General features: G+C 39.6%; 1 protein-coding gene across 1 annotated transcript in view; it reads left to right on the top strand.

The window, feature by feature from the left end:
- Window positions 1-16,064, top strand: part of LAMA3 (laminin subunit alpha 3) — a 111,275-nt gene that overhangs the window by 38,245 nt on the left and 56,966 nt on the right. Inside the window, exons 17-27 of the mRNA XM_062632824.1 lie at window positions 178-230; window positions 643-748; window positions 2,241-2,340; window positions 2,768-2,924; window positions 6,191-6,317; window positions 7,556-7,698; window positions 9,037-9,137; window positions 9,243-9,396; window positions 10,767-10,927; window positions 13,081-13,189; window positions 15,153-15,250. Coding sequence (XP_062488808.1) covers window positions 178-230; window positions 643-748; window positions 2,241-2,340; window positions 2,768-2,924; window positions 6,191-6,317; window positions 7,556-7,698; window positions 9,037-9,137; window positions 9,243-9,396; window positions 10,767-10,927; window positions 13,081-13,189; window positions 15,153-15,250 — 1,309 coding nt within the window. The remainder of the gene's footprint in view (window positions 1-177; window positions 231-642; window positions 749-2,240; window positions 2,341-2,767; window positions 2,925-6,190; window positions 6,318-7,555; window positions 7,699-9,036; window positions 9,138-9,242; window positions 9,397-10,766; window positions 10,928-13,080; window positions 13,190-15,152; window positions 15,251-16,064) is intronic.

The following is a 16,064-nucleotide window of genomic DNA, read 5'->3' as shown; positions in this document are numbered from 1 at the left end:
TTTTTTTTTCCTCTCACCTTGTGCCAGTATCTGTCTGCTGTTCTGAACCTTCTAGAGCAAAATCCACCTTGTGGCACTATGAATTAAAATGGCAGATTAAGGGTGGTGGGTTTTTTTTTTTCCTGCAAAGTATCTTGGAAAGATGAAATGCAGATTGCCTTTTTTTCATCTGTGCAGCATGCCAGTGTGATGTGAGTGGAACACTAAGTGGAGTCGGAGAATGTCAGCAGGTAAAGTGAAATTGAAAGAAAGACATTAATGAAATTGATTTTTGTAAAGATAAATTGTTATGACATTTGGTAAGGTAGAAGTCTTGGTAGCAATTATTGCTTTTTATATAATGGAGAAGCAGTTTTATACAATGGAGAAGCAGTTTTATGCAGAAGTTTTATACATCCTAGGCCTGTATGAAAGGTCTGAACAATTCTCAGCATCTTGAGTTTATATGTTTTCTAGTCTGTTCTTTGAAGATGATATGTGAGAGAGGTTATGTCCAGATTGTATTTTGTGTGGAGATGAAAACGTTTTTTCTTTTTAGAATTAGAGGGAATTTGGAATATTGAATGTTAAAGTTCCCAAAAAGGTGCAGAAACATTTTTAATTAAATTGTTTGTTTTGCTTTTTTTTTTTTTTACCCCCCAGGAAAATGGGCATTGTTACTGCAAATCTAATGTTTGTGGAGATTCCTGTGACACTTGTGAAGCTGGTTATTACGCTCTTGAAAACAAGAATTATTTTGGCTGCAGAGGTAAAATGAATAAAGGACATTTCAAGTAGCAGATTTGCACTCAGCAGAAAAGTCTTTACAATTCCCTAGGTTTTATTTTTAAAGTGTGAATGTATTTGTTGAATCACTTGTGCACAGCTGAAGCTGTTATCTTATCAAGCAAGATAATTGACATTCATTCCTCCTCTTGTTCCTTCTCCCAAGTTGTGGAGCCAGGGATGGTTGATTTTCCTCCAAGAGTTACTTGGAAGAGCAGTAGCTGTCTGTTTTGCTTAGCAGTTTTCTAAGGTCTGTTGCTACAGTAAGAACTTAAAATGTTACAACAGATGATAGTAGCTTGATGGGTGTTTTTGCAGGTATATTCATGGATTTCTTTAGTCCAGGCCTCAATGTGTTTTGAAGCAGAGCCAGATGTAGCTGTGATGCGGAGAAAGTGGTTCTTCTTCTGAGGGATACATGCTTTGCCATGAGTTTTGAGTGATGTAGAGCTACTGCACCAGTTCCCTTCCCTCCTTGTCCCCCTCCTGTAGACGTAGGTTTGTTAAAATTATTGAAAGCACTTTTACTGACTTCAGTGTGTTTTACATCTATTTGGGGTTAATGCAAAAGATGTATTTTTAATGCATTGACGTCATTTAACAATCTCTTAATATGTGCAAAGTTAAAAATAACAGGTACTGTACCCAACAAAGCTTTTATACCTAATATCTAACCAAGGCGATAATGAATGGGATCTAGTTTCACAAAGGATTACAAGTACTTATGATGTCTTAGGAACAGGAGGCTTTTACACTATGACATAAGTACATGTTTAGGAACTTTCAACCTTTCAATTCAGCTTGAAATTTTTAGCCTAGACATAGCTGTTCCTTAGTACAATATATTATACCTCCTTACTAGAGGTGTAATTTAGTTTGTTCCACAATTCCTGTCTCCTGTAGAAAATCATTCAGTATTGTCGTCCAGTATTGGTTAAAAATAGGCATACGCTATTATATGAACACATATGTTCTTGTCATGTCCAATTTTTGTAAGATAAAGGCTCTGAAAAATTAACATCTTACAATTTTTTTAAGTTAGAGGTTTGGGTTTGTTTTGGTGTGGGGGATGTTGTTTGTTTATGTTGGGGGGGTTAAATAATTACTCATCATGTTGTTGTAGAAATTCTGACTTACTAGCAAAACATTTGAATGACTACTCTGCAGAGCTGTAGTTGTGCACTTAGTAACGTGGCATGGCTTGTTGCTTGTGATTTGGGTTTTTTTAAGTGGCTTTTGTCAAATTCCAAGGTGAAAATAAAGCAAACAACCACAAACTTCAGAAGCCAGAAATAGTTGCAGCTCATGCATGTGTGTTAACACGTTTGAAAGAGTCTGAGGGGAGTCTGAAGGTCTCTGGAAGGAGGAAACGAATCATTAATAGTGTTTAATTAGCGGAAGCGAGGTGTGTTTTCTGATAACTTCTGTCACTTCTTTTCTGATGGGGTATTTGGTTTCTTCTCTTTCCCCAACAGGCTGCCAGTGTGATGTTGGAGGATCCCTCAGCCCAGCATGTGCCGAGTCCACGGGTGGCTGCCAGTGCAGGGCCCATGTCGTGGGGACAGCCTGTCAGGAGTGAGTCTGGCTGTAACTCCTATGAGCTCCTGCTTAAGCATAGTTCTTTTGAAACGATCTGCAAGTCACTTGCTTTTGTATTAGCTGTTGATATTAATTTTGCTGGGCAGTTTTCTTATGTTGTTTTATTAAGATGTTTTAAACTTGTTTCCTTAAATAACCAATGCCAGTTGTGCAGTAGTATTGCATATGCATCTATACACATATCAAGAGTTATATAGTAAAACATATGTAAGCTGTAAAAACTTCTGAGAGGAGAACTCTCATTACACCCAACTTTATCAGCTGTCTTGAATTTACTAGCTGCTATCAGGATTCCTCAGTCATCAGTAGGTCACTTCTGATCCACTGCTTTGTGCTCTTAGATATAGACCATACAACAATTGGTGACACTTTGTTGTTTGGGTTTTAATTTTTTCCTTGAAAGGCCTGAAAAAAACTATTTTTTCCCTGATCTGCACCACATGAAGTTTGAGATTGAAGATGGTACTACTGTCAAAGGAAGGGAAATTCGTTTTGGCTATGATCCTCAGGAATTCCCTGGCTTCAGTTGGAGAGGATATGCTCAGATGTCATCTATACAAGTAAGCTTTGCGCAAGGCTTTGAGGTGAAAACATAGGTGCATGGTATGTATGTTTCTATAGTACCGTTATGTGTATGCAGGGTCATAGAGAAACTAGAAAAAAAGGACAGGATATCACTAAGCTGAACCCTTGGCACTGTATCCCTGTTTAGATTAGTGAGTGTTGGTACTATTAGTATGGTCATTGCTTTTGCCAGTATTTGTTCTTCAGAAATGCTCTTTGAGGTTGTTTTGGGGGGGGGGTGTTTGTTTGTTTGTTTGTGAGAGATACTCATTTTGAAATGGGTGTAAAAAAGTAAAAAGAACTAACAGCTTTAAAGTCTATAATACTAAGTGCAGAAGCTCTTGTCATGTCAAGGACAGTGGAAATGGCAGAAGGTTGATGCTTGGCGAAGTAATTTGAATTACACAATTCCATGGCAGTCTGTATCCACAAGGTTTTCAGGTACCATCACAGGGCTGTCGCTGAAGTCTTTTACACCTGCAAATTATATTGGGTGAAAAAGAGAAAGGTGCCAACTTTTGTTAGCAATGATAACTTCTCATTACAGCAAACAGGAAAAGGTGTGATGCAGTAAAGGAAGCTGTGAGGAGGAGCATATTGGCAACATTCATTTTAGTCTCATGACAGTCCACAAATAAACTAAGCAACAGCAGTTTATAAGTAAATCACAGAAAGAAAGTCACCAGTAAGTGCAAGAAGGGACTTGCCTGACTTTGGACTGAACTACTGACCAAGTGAACCAGGACTAAAACAGTAGATTTGAGCAATAAATAGGATTTGCTCACTCTTCTTAAAGGTAGTACTCTGGTGTGGTTGTGTCCAAGGATTAATGGATCACTGTAGATTGAGGTGCAAGTACATAATCATTGCACAAGCATAGTGATTTCCTTTCTGTTCTTCATTTTTCACTCTTTCCCCTTTGTTCTTTTTGTTGTTTGTTTGTTTTATCCCGGAGCTCATATTCGTTGGATCTTCAGAATTACGCCACTTTCATAAAGGAAGGCAACTGTCCAGTAGCTGTGATTTCTTAAATTCTGCTTTCTAACTCAGCTGCTTTTTGCATTTCATATCCAGTGGCATTTTGTGAAGAGGCAGAGAAAAGCCTTAGTCTCTAATTTTGCTACAAGTGTGCATTATTTTGCTTACCTGGATAAACCTTTTCAGTCATGCAAGTAATCGCCAGCTCCAGGCCCTTCTTATTTAGATACTTGCATAACTGAGCTGCATTCTCAGTTATGCAAGGTTTTAACTGGAGGAAATTATGGTCTTCATTTCAAGGAACTTTCCTGATTTCAATGTAGTGTTTCTGTGTCTTGCAGGACCCTGAAATAATCCTCCTGACATTTATTTTGTAGAAGACAAATGTTGCCACACAAAAGGCAATTGTAACAGCTTTGTGTGAAAAGAAACTATTTCAGTACAATGAAAAATTCTTGAGGTGAAATAAATAAGCTGTGTGTGACATCAGTGGAGACTATTGTCAAGCTGCCAACATGGGTGTTTCATTATAGACTGAGCAGCTGACAGTCGAGCTTAGATTTTAAAGCACTGGCCAGATTTGCCTAAGTTTGTGACAGAGCTCAAAGAATAATTTCTCCCCACTCCCTGCCTTTGCTTGAGGCCAGGGACTGGCATCTCTTCCTCCCTCATTCGTCACATGTCTTCTTTCTCTTCCTTCACTGTGTCTTCTAGATTTTCCATAAAAGCTCAGAAACCGTTTTGATAAATCTCCTGAAGCATGCTTTTTTATTTCCTTTGCCTTTTCTTTTTTGTTCGTACCTGTTTTTCAGGTATTCCTTTAGTGCCTGTCTTACCCATGTATTATCTTTCAGAAGTCATCCTTCTCCACTTAAAACAACTCTTGTAAAACCTTTCCCCATTGCCCTTCTGCAATCACCTAGATTTTATCTATCAAGTCTCTAGACCTCTTGGCCCTGCCATCTGTGGTATGTCTATCTTTGCTTTCTGCCTCGAATTTCTATTAAGAAGGTGAAAGTGTTTGGTGATGACAGAATTGAGGAATGTACATTCAGAACAGCATATGAGAGCTGGCAATTTTGCATTCATTGTAACTTTTAGGAATAAGAGAAAACGAGGCCTTGTGCTCTGTTCTCAAATGTATGGAACAGAGAAAATTTACGTACATTTGCAGAAGCAGAATGAACTAGAGCGGTGGGGAGGTCACCATACAACAAGAGTCTTGGAAAGGCACAGCAAGTGGATTGTGATGGGTGAACTGTTGGGAGCTGGATTACAAGGGGAGTTTTAGGATGGAAAGAAGGAAGCCAACACTTGAGGTTGTACCAATCCTATCTTTTCCTAATCCACCACCACCATTTGAACATGTCTCTGCTGATTCTGTTGCTCTGCAAATTAAATAAGGGGGGCTGTGAGAGAGCAACCTCCTGTGGGCTCGAGAACTGCATGGCTCCAGAAGAGTCAGTTTAGTCCCAGAGCAAAGAGTTATGCATGGTATCGCATCTCTAAGAAACCACAGGATCTGGTGGAGAAGCAGAAGTTTCAGTGACAATCTGAGATGTCTGCATGCTGTGGAGTGTGTTGTGTGATCTCAGAGTAGGACTGTTAATTCTGGCCTGTTCTTTGAGAAGCTAGTAGTATGGACAACCCTTGATGCCATAAGCCTCCTTTAGGGCACGGAAGGGGAGAATAACTGTAAAATACTGCCCATATATCAAGCTGCAATATTAACACACATGTCAGTTCAGCCCTTCTGTGTCTTTCTGGATAAGCTAGCATTTAACAAGAGTTTTATTTCACAGGAAGTTTTGTTCTATGTTCTTTTGTAAGCTGTCCGAGCCTTTCTTTTCTGTTACAGAGTTTGTCTTGGCCAAATGGTTTTTCTTTCTCTGGGTGCTAGTAACAAATAATATACTTTCCTTTCCTCCTTTTTCCTTTTCTTTTTATTTTTCGCAGCCAGAGGTGGTTGTGCCTATCACTGTGGCTTCCCCTAAGCTCTTCCATCTAGTCCTCCGCTATGTCAGCCTGGGCTCAAAAAGCTCTAAAGGGAAGATCTCAGTTGCTGAGGGAAAACATTTTGGCACTAATTACACTTGTAAGTGAATTAATTTTCTCACTAGGCTTGCCTGTCTTCCTCTGTCATACAGTAGCATTGCCATTCCAGTATGTACTTCTCTGCATGTGCACTTTTCTTGTAGGACTTTAGTATGGTGCTTGCATGGCTTCTAACTTCCTCTATTCAGCACTTTATGGCTGGTTTTGTTTATTAACTTCCATTTTTCAGAATGAAGTGAAGATAACTTTGAATGTGGAAAAATCAAACTTATTTCGCATTATCCTGAGGTACATTAACCCTGGAGGTGAAACACTGTCTGGTCACTTATCTGCCTGTCAATCTCAGCCTGCAACAGGTAGGTGCAACTCAGTGGTGCAACAGATCAGACTATTAGATTGGAGGAGTCTTTTCAAGGTGCACCTAAGTGAGATTTGTAATGTTGCTTAAAATGCATCACTTTTAACAGTGGCAGTACTTTTGTGCTTTTCCTAGTGTATTTTGCTGTGTAATTGATGTGGCTGTGTTTGCATGAAATCCTTACTTACAGTAGTAAGCAGCATTTGTTTTTTCAAATGTTTGCCAAACTCAGTACTTTCAGTTCTGCACTTGGAAGCTCTGAACTGTGTTTAATGAAGCTTTTAGTTGCCTTTAATATTTCAGTTTAAAAGTGGCTTCTGCCTTCATTCCATGAATAACATTTATTTAATGGTGAATCCAACCTACCAAGTTAGCTCTGATTACAGACCTCAACAGCATGTGATGCCTTTTGGGCCCTGATAGAAGATAAGTACTCCATATCCTTTGAATAGGAGGATACCAAGCCTATATGCAGAATTATATCTTGTAATGCCTAACTTCAGCATACTTATGGCAGCTAATGGAGTTTAGTCATAGACCTTTTAGTAGTTCTAAGGAGACAAAACTGAGGACTTCACAGATATCATTCAGCAGAGTGGCAGCAGTTCATACTTATTTCTGGCTTTTATTAGATGGGAGACAGGGAACCAGGTTTTGTCTGGGCTTCAGAGAAGAAATCTGTAATATTCATGACAATTGCACCTCACAACTTTTTGATGAAGCACGCCACAGCTACATTTGTGTTGTACATCATCTCTGCACGTTGTACATCATCTCTGCCCAGACCTTCAGTTACTATCTGTAACTAAAGATTTTAGATGCTGCTGAGAACTTCCAGTATCTGAAATATTTGGCTGAGAGTCACATGATAACCGGTCTTGTGTCAGCTGAACATATTGTGGGTCAATGCAAATACAGGCTGAACAGAAAATAATGGAAAAGTGAAGTAGTGAGCACTTCAGAATATTGTGAAACCGGCCATCATAGGGGCAGAGCTCTGCTTTTCTGAACCAATTTGCTCAAGACTAACAAAAACAAAGACAACAATGACTATGTAGCTCTGTAGCTCATTGTGTGGACAAATGCACATTAATTAATGAAATGCCTTAAGAAAAGCATTGATCAGCTCCTGTTAGACCCATTTAAATTGATTGAATCATTAGTTCAGCACACAAAGCAAACAGAGACATTTTTCACAATCCCTTATATTTTTACTTGGTTTTATTTTGCTGGCAGGGGCTGCTCAGAGCAAAGAGTTTGTCTTCCCACCCAGCAAGGAGCCAACTTTTGTCACAATCCCAGGAAAAAGCTCCGCAGAGCCTTTCTCACTGGTTCCAGGCACGTGGACTGTCAGTATAATGGCAGAGGAAGTCCTCTTGGTAAGAAAACAATTGAGGAAAACAAGTGCTTGAAGGCTGTCATGATAGTATTGCTCCGGAGTTATTTACCGGGAAGAACCCTGTAAGCAATTGAAATTCAGCACTAGTGAAAAGAGCACAGCAGCAGAATATCATTATGAAAATTTACAGTCCCACTGCTTATTTCATTTTTTTCTTCTTCCCTGACTTTCACCAGCTCTAATTTTTCTTGTGCTTACATACTTTATCTGGAATTTTTACCTTCAAAGGCTAGAGTAATATTAACACACAGCACAATTGGTTGAGAAGAAATGCTCACAGAAATTAATAGTTCTTACCTATCAGATATCATATCTAAAGCTTACCACAGATGACCAAGGCCTTAGTTTCTTGACAAAGATTCCTAAGAAGACGAAAATAAAATGGGCTGCATGATTAGTAGGTTATTTTTTAAATGTTTTTTGTCCTTCCATCATGACTCTTCTTTCTCTCACTGAAAAACTGAAAATACTTTCTGACATCAGTTCTGAGAAATTGCTATAAAAACAGAAATTGTTTGAGGTCATAATCTAAGAAAAACCTTAAACATGCATGATCACAAAGGCAGCATATTGAATTCATATGTATAATGTATAGGGTTAACAAGTAGTCTGTGTCTTTAGTCATTAAGCCTGGGGCTCTGTTAAATTTATGGAGTACCAGGTAAAATGTTACTAAAAGAGCTTGCAAACATATTTCTTGCTGAAAGTGACAGTACTTATTGTGTCTGTTTTTTTTTTAACTAATACCTTTGAAAAGGAATTTATTAATGGCTTTAGCCCAGCATGTTCTCACTTTAACAGTTTTTATAAAAACTCTAATATGTTAATTTAAGTAGTCAGAACAGAACAAAAATATACCAACTTCTGAAGCCAGCTTAATAGATTACATGGAGTACTTTAATGAAGTCACCTGGGCTACGTGAATCTCCCTTGTGGAGTCGGAGTTCTTGCGTGTTGATCTCACTCATGTCTGAAAACTGCATGCCATCAGTTGTGTATTACCCTGCTGTAGAGAAGCTGCTTCATGAGCAATATCTTGTACAACACGTGATGGGAGTGGCCTCAGAATTTCCTTGCTCACAGGGCAGCTGCCATCTTCCCATCTCTATGAAGGCAGACATAGAGTTAGGGAGACACATTCTGATGTTACCGGCCCATGTAACAGCAAAAAAACTTTCATGTCTTGCAGATACACTCCATAAAAATTATTTATGTGGTTGGTTTCTTTCATTACTACATTGAGAAAGTCTAGAGATGTTCCTTTTTGTTCCTTTAATTTTCTGCGTGGTCTTGCATTTGTTGTGTTCTTTGTTCTTAGGACTATATGGTGCTGTTACCCAGTGATTACTACGAAGCATCCATCTTGCAGATACAAGTTACAGAGCCTTGCACCTATTCAGGACATGCTTCAACAGAGCAGTCAGTATATGTGCTTCAGAGTAAACCAGTGCTTTGGATTATTTATTATTATCTTGCTGCACTTGAAAACAATAACAATCCTGTGTTTGTTTGTTTTTATGTAAGCTGCTTGCTCTATCAGCATTTGCCATTGGCCAGATTTTCCTGTGTCCTTGGTTCAAAGGCAGTGTATTTCAGACATGGGGGAGAATACAGAAGAATACCTGTGCGGCAGCCAACTCCTGATCAACCAGTGATGACCCATATCAGTGGAAGAGAGGTCAGATTCCTGCTGCTAATTGCAGTCCCATCTGCACTGTTGGCTATAAACTTACTGCACTAAAACACTTGCAGGTTACAGTTTAGGATTTGCAGATATGTAACACATCCCTAAAGCAAATGTTGTGCCAGGTTCTGCATTTTATACTGAATTGTGTAAATGGATCAGTCTAGACAGATTTATAACTGTGAGCAGAGTAGACATTTCACTCTGACACAAGTAATTTGTTAAATAAAGATCCTTCTGCTTTAGGCATACTGGCTTGTTCAGAATACTGTTTAATTGCAACGTAAGCGGGATAATGGTTTGTCAGCAGAAGTGGCGTGCATACATCACTATAAATGAATCTTATTTTCCCCCTTAATTAGCTATATTTATGTAAAATATTTGCTTTAATAAACCAAAAAGCAGAAGCAATTATGCCTCTATCGTAGCTCTACTGAAAGAGAAACATGTTTTGTGAAATGAAAAGATATACTGGAAGTGTGTCTGGTAAAAATACAGTGTTTTATCAATTACATGATAGTTACATGTACAGTGATTATGCCCTCTACTACTATGCTTTAAAAATACCAAGTACAACAAGAATATTTATATGCCACAGGGCCTGGTGCTTCATGACTGACGCATGTGCAAAGCTGTACTGGTATGAATGATTGCAGTGAAGTCAAGAGGGCTGTTGACAGAATTAATTACACATTTAAGTGTTTGTAGCTTAAGGAAATATTGAGAAAAAAGAGTTTAAATTTGAAGATAGTTACATAGCCAAATGTAGCAAAAACTTCTGCAACCACAGCACTTTCCATGCAGCTACTTCGAACTATTTTGAATCAAATATTGTGTTGACCCATTTGTGCAGGTAAACTGAAAGAAAAACTTGATGCTTCAGAAAGTGGTATTGGCTGTTGCCTGGAGAAAATGCTTTCACTCTTTGTAAGGAATATGCAGTAGGAATTGTGTTCCTGGGAATTTTGTTTTCAGTGGAGAAGTAGACTCAATTTTTATGTTACTAAAGATAGTTTAGAGATGATGGTGACAATTATTTAGGATTGTTAAAGTTTCCTCACTGATACTTTCTCCTGGGGAGAAGAGAAATAATAATATGATCATTTCCTGGGCTTATTTTACAGCCTTCCTAGAACTGTTATAGTGGCAGCTGTATCTTGAACTTGGTTGACTCTTACTAGTGGACAAACTGATATTCATAAGCATTGCTTCCATTCTGTTGGTTGTCTTTTGCTGAGACATTACGGGGTTGGCCCTGGACTGATGCTGACGGGTTTGCTTACAAGGCAGGAAAAGGGAGCTTCCTGCAAGAAAGGGAGTGAAAAATCTAACAGCTTTTTTCTTTTTCAATGATCATGACCTAGGTCAATTTACAGATGACCATAAATGTTCCTCAAGTTGGTCGCTATGTTCTGGTTTTTGAATATGCCAATGAAGATGATCAGTTATACACTGCCGAGGTAACAATACATAGTCCTGGACCTGTCACTGAAGGCAGAGTGAGAATATATAGTTGTAAATACAGGTAAGAATTTCTGAAGTAATCAGTACATGATTAAATAAGCATTTGGGATATAATTATACTTTCTATATATCATAATCTATTTTACTATGTAGACTGTTTGAATATTATAGGTTGATTTAAAAGCAAGTCCCTGATTCCGTGGGTATAAATCTCTCTGTCTAATCAGGTCATTAAATATTGCTACTGCTTCAATGAAATGTTTTCCTATAAAAAGGGTTTTTTTTTAATGCACATTCATAAACCCTTATAAACTATTATTCTCTGAGTCCAGCAGAAAAGCATCAGTGTTAGCTGCAGAAGCCTGCACTGCTTTTATTTAGTTAAAAGTGTGTCCAAGGCCTTTGGCTGTAAAAAATGTAGCAGCCAGTTTTACAAGAGGTCTCTGAAATTCTAAGTGTAGCCGTCATCTGGCTGTTAGGCTGTAGGCAAGGTCTTCAGCTGAATGCTTCTTTATCCTTCTTGACTACTGAGGTTACTGCAGATGCTTCTGCACAAGAGATTCTGTCTGTCATGAGCGAGATTGTCTTTAACACCTGAGCATTTCAGTGTATGACTCACTTTAGGATTGTGATCCTGCAGATGTTTGTGCCCTTGGGAGACGCTACCCAGTGCTGGCAGACTACAGTCATGCATCCGTTTTTCCCATGAGACAAGAGTTTGACAGACTGAAGGCTTGAGCTTAGGTTTGCATTCAGGGTGAAATTCCCCAGTAAGAAAAATCATTTTCATCAGCATGTTTATGGTGCAGAGCAGAACTATGAGGAGCGATGACCTTGTGAGGTTATTGCTGGGGAAGGCTCTTATTTTTAGCCTGTTATGTAACACTTTGAGCCACAAACGATGTGCTGTAAATCTTCCATTTTATTGGTATTTCCCTCCCACCCCCCAGTACATTTTATGGGCTAATTTTGAGCATTCTTGTTGGTTCATATGGTATGCTAACAACTTGCTGATGAAAATACAAGTAAAGCCCTTGCTACTTCAATGCAGCAATGCAGTAAGTCCTTTCTGCAGCCATTGTGCTTGAAGTTAATGGTCACACTGCAAGTGAGTTGTTGTGTCATCTTTTCTAGAGCAGGAAGCTACAAGTACCTTCTGTTCAAAAATAAATCAAGAAATGACATAGTGAGGTACATGCAGATAAAATTAATTTGTAGAATTAGGAATATATTGTTCAAGGCCTTCTGACAGCTCTACTGGGTAATCCAAATAAAACATCAAAAGACAATAAAACACTGCAAGCTTCCAGCAAATCACAAATAAGGGACCTATATTTCTCTGTCCTTCAATGTCCCTATCCCTGAGCTGACCATATTTTTGAGCTGTGCTTCAAATGAGAGTGAAATTTCCACATTCTCTGCTTAATAGAGAAGAAATAGAGAAGTGGTTGTACTGTGGTTGCAGCTTCTCACCTGTGGACTAGCTGAGCAGAAGTGCAGAAGGAAGAAATTAGTTCCTTCTCTTTAGCAAAAGGGAACTATTGCTACTTTTGGCAAGTTGCAGGGGTCATTCTCCCTGAACAAGACAGAGCTCAAAGGCTTTAGCAAGACTCTTCCTCTTAGTATGTATTTGTCTTTAACAAAGAAGTGCAGCCAGTTGAAGGTAGTCAGTAAAAGGGAAACCTACTTTTTTTCCACTTGTATTGGTGAGTATCCCAGTGTCCAGAATAGCTTCCTAAAATCAAGACTTGGACAGTTGCCATTGTGTGGGTGAGAGCTGCTGATCCACATCATAAGTGGCACGTGGCTTTAGTGGAAAACAGCAGCTGGTGTGTGCTGGCACCTCAAGGAGCACGGCCCAGTCACAGAGTATTAGTTACGCACCATGTTACACAGATAGCATGCATGTGTGTCTGTCCATATCCTACTTAAAGCAGTAGCTCAAATAGATATCTGAGCTGAGGTCTGGATGTTTTGGCTCTGAATAGGTCAATCCACAATGGACAAGCAGTATCTTGTATGTGGTACGTCCTTCATCGCACTAGTGAGGATACTGCAGGTTTACCACTGGCCAGATAGCTGTTACTCGTGATGCAGCAGAACGGCTAGGCACCAGTGGTGAGGCTAGCCAAAAACTAAGCAGCTGAGCTAGGCAATAGCCTAAACAACATGGCAATACCACAGGCTAATTTTTAATCCTGCTTTCTGTCTCAGTTTCCTTTGTCGCAGCGTTGTAGTTGACGACAGCAATCGCATTGCAGTCTATGACCTACTAGCAGATACAAAGATACATCTCAAGGCATCATCAATTAATTTTCTTCTGGTAAGTTTCTATTTTCTTATCCCTTTTGTAGTACTTGTTCCCTGAGTGTAAAGTATTCCCTGAGGGCAGAGAGAGATGCTTCTTTTCCTATGTTCACATCCTGTGCAGTAATGTGTGAAATGATGTATATTAGATGCTTGAAGATGTTTCTTTGTGTTGAGGTAAACTTGCTCAGTTCCAAGGATAAACAGAAATTTGCCTTTCTTGGCAAGGGTTTTTCCAGCTCTCTCGTGCTTTATTTCAGTTCCCCTCTCTCTTCTACATGTACACTTTAAATGAAAAATCTTCTGGTAGTTTTATACTTCATAATTTTTTTCCTTCACTTTTTTTAAATCCTCAAAACCCATGTAGGAGTTTCCTGGGTCTCTTACAAAATTCAGGTAATAAATGGATTCATTTCAGGTAATAGATTCATTCATTAGTCATATAACTTTTAAATACTTTGAATAAAAAGCCTTCACTGACCTCTTTTGGCCACACCAGGAATGTGTTTTTCTGGACGCAGAATTTTCTTCTATGTTGTTTCTGGTTTCCATTTTAAAAAGATGAGTTACAGTTGGTTAAAATATTAGTTTCAAAACAGCTGCAAACATGGGGTAGTTTCATGGAACTATTAGGATTAAGAACTGATACATGCTTTCTTCATTTCATGAGGCAGTGTTCAGTGTGAACAAATACCATTTAGATTGTATATGAGCTGCCTGCTGCTATTGCTGTGCTAACAAGGTCCATATCCAAAAGATAATATTATTAGTTTGTATCTCCACATGTGGAAGTTTCTAGTGGGAAGTCTTCTGGGGAAAAGAAGAGCTTCAGGTATATAGCAAGGTCCTACACCTTGGTCAGAGCAATGACAGGCACAGCTACAGGTTGGGCAGAGAAGAGATTCAGAGCAGCCCTGAAGAGAAGGACTTGGGGGTGTTGGTCGATGAGAAACTGAACATGAGGGGGCTTCAGTGTCTGCTCACAGCCCAGAAAGCCAACCGTATCCTGGGCTGCATCAAAAGGAGCGTGACCAGCAGGTCAAAGGAGGTGATCCTGCCCCTCTACTCTGCTCTTGTGAGACCTCACCTGGAGTATTGTGTGCAGTTCTGGTGTCCTCAACATAAAAAGGACATGGAACTGTTGGAACAAGTCCAGAGAAGGGCCACGAGGATGATCAGGGGACTGGAGCACCTCCAGTATGAAGACAGGCTGAGAAAGTTGGGGCTGTTGAGCCTGGAGAAGAGAAGGCTGCGTGGAGACCTCATAGCAGCCTTCCAGTATCTGAAGGGGGCCTATAAGGGTGCTGGGGAGGGACTCTTCTTCATTAGGGACTGTAGTGATAGGACAAGGGGTAACAGCTTCAAACTTAACCAGGGGAAGTTTAGATTGGCTATAAGGAGGAAGTTCTTTACTGTGAGAGTGGTGAGGCACTGGAATGGGTTGCCCAAAGAAGTTGTGAATGCTCCATCCCTGGCAGTGTTCAAGGCCAGGTTGGACAGAGTCTTGGGTGAGATGGTTTAGTGTGAGGTGTCCCTGCCTAAGGCAGGGGGGTTGGAACTAGATGATCTTAAGGTCCTTTCCAGCCCTAACTATTGTATGATTTTATGAGTTCTAAATCCTAGTGTCACTGAAACTCACTTCTATGGACTTTGCGTGAGCAAGTGTTCATGTCTGCATTTCAGAAGGTCTAGGAATTGCACCAGGGTCCAAAAGTCTCTCACATCAACATGAAGGCTTTTCTCTTCTACATCTCTTCGTCTTGCCTAGCTTCTTCCACTGCAAGCTGGTCTTCTGTCATTCCCATTGCCAAACATATATACTTAGGTTTTAATTTACTTAAAGTAAGTCCATGACAGAGCATGGCTTTGGGCTCAGGTTTCCTCATGCTAAAATTAGAATTCATCATTCCCATTCAGTCTTGGCCCTGTTATTTATTTATTATATTATTATTTAATTGTGTCTTGTCCTTATTTTTCAGCATAAGGTTTGTATTGTATCAGCTGAAGAATTTTCTCCAGAATATGTGGCTCCTAAAGTACAGTGCATAGCTGCTTACAGGAGTACCCATGATGCAAGGTAACGTGCTTGGTTTTATCCTCTGTATTTTCTGAAGATGACTTTGAAAGGCAGACCGAATGGAATTTTAATTCTTTTGAATTATCCTTTGCTGAGTGACTCACAAGTTATATGTAGGCCACTTTTTCAATGCAGCATTTGTAAAAATGCTGAAGCATTACTATTAATCTGCTTTGCACAGGATTTTGTTAAGAATAGCTTCTCCCTGGCCCATCTGAACTACTGAGTGCTGACGCATTAGAAAATACTGACACATACACTTTCATACGCTGTGCATTTTGATAGGTGTCCAAGCTGAAGAAATATTGCTACTTTGGTGGCCTGAAATGCTTACTGCTCCTTCTGGAGTTTAATTCTGCACATTACTGCTCCAGCTGTTCTGAAATGGCTTTAATTTGTCATTAGGTAAGGGCTGTGACTGCCCTTTCAGGCAGCAATCCACCAGCTCAACTTGGCATCATCAAGCTAATCAACATGTAAACCCTGCTTCAGAAACAAGCCATTTCTGTATCCATCTCATTGTGAAACCCATATGGTAGGTGTCCCCTCAGTGCTCACCGCATACAGCAGTGCCAAGTGATCCTTCTCCTCCATTATACTTGTATAGGACCCATAATTAGAATGTTCATCTACAGCTTGGTTGACACAACCTGATGGATCTTCTCTTGCTGCCAGGATCTGAACCTGAATTTTCACTTCCCAAATACTCAGGTTTGGGTTCTGCAGAGCACTTGGTTTGCCCTGTTGAAGCTCTTCCCCTTCCCACATGTTTTGTTCTTTGGGCCAGAAAGGAATTATCACTGCAGCTTCCAAA

The sequence above is a fragment of the Pezoporus occidentalis genome, unplaced genomic scaffold, assembly GCF_034315485.1.
Source record: "Pezoporus occidentalis ecotype Australia unplaced genomic scaffold, CSIRO_AGI_Poc_V1 ctg4, whole genome shotgun sequence".
In the NCBI taxonomy this organism is placed as follows: Eukaryota; Metazoa; Chordata; class Aves; order Psittaciformes; family Psittacidae; genus Pezoporus; species Pezoporus occidentalis.
This window is presented reverse-complemented; position numbering and strand designations above follow the sequence as displayed.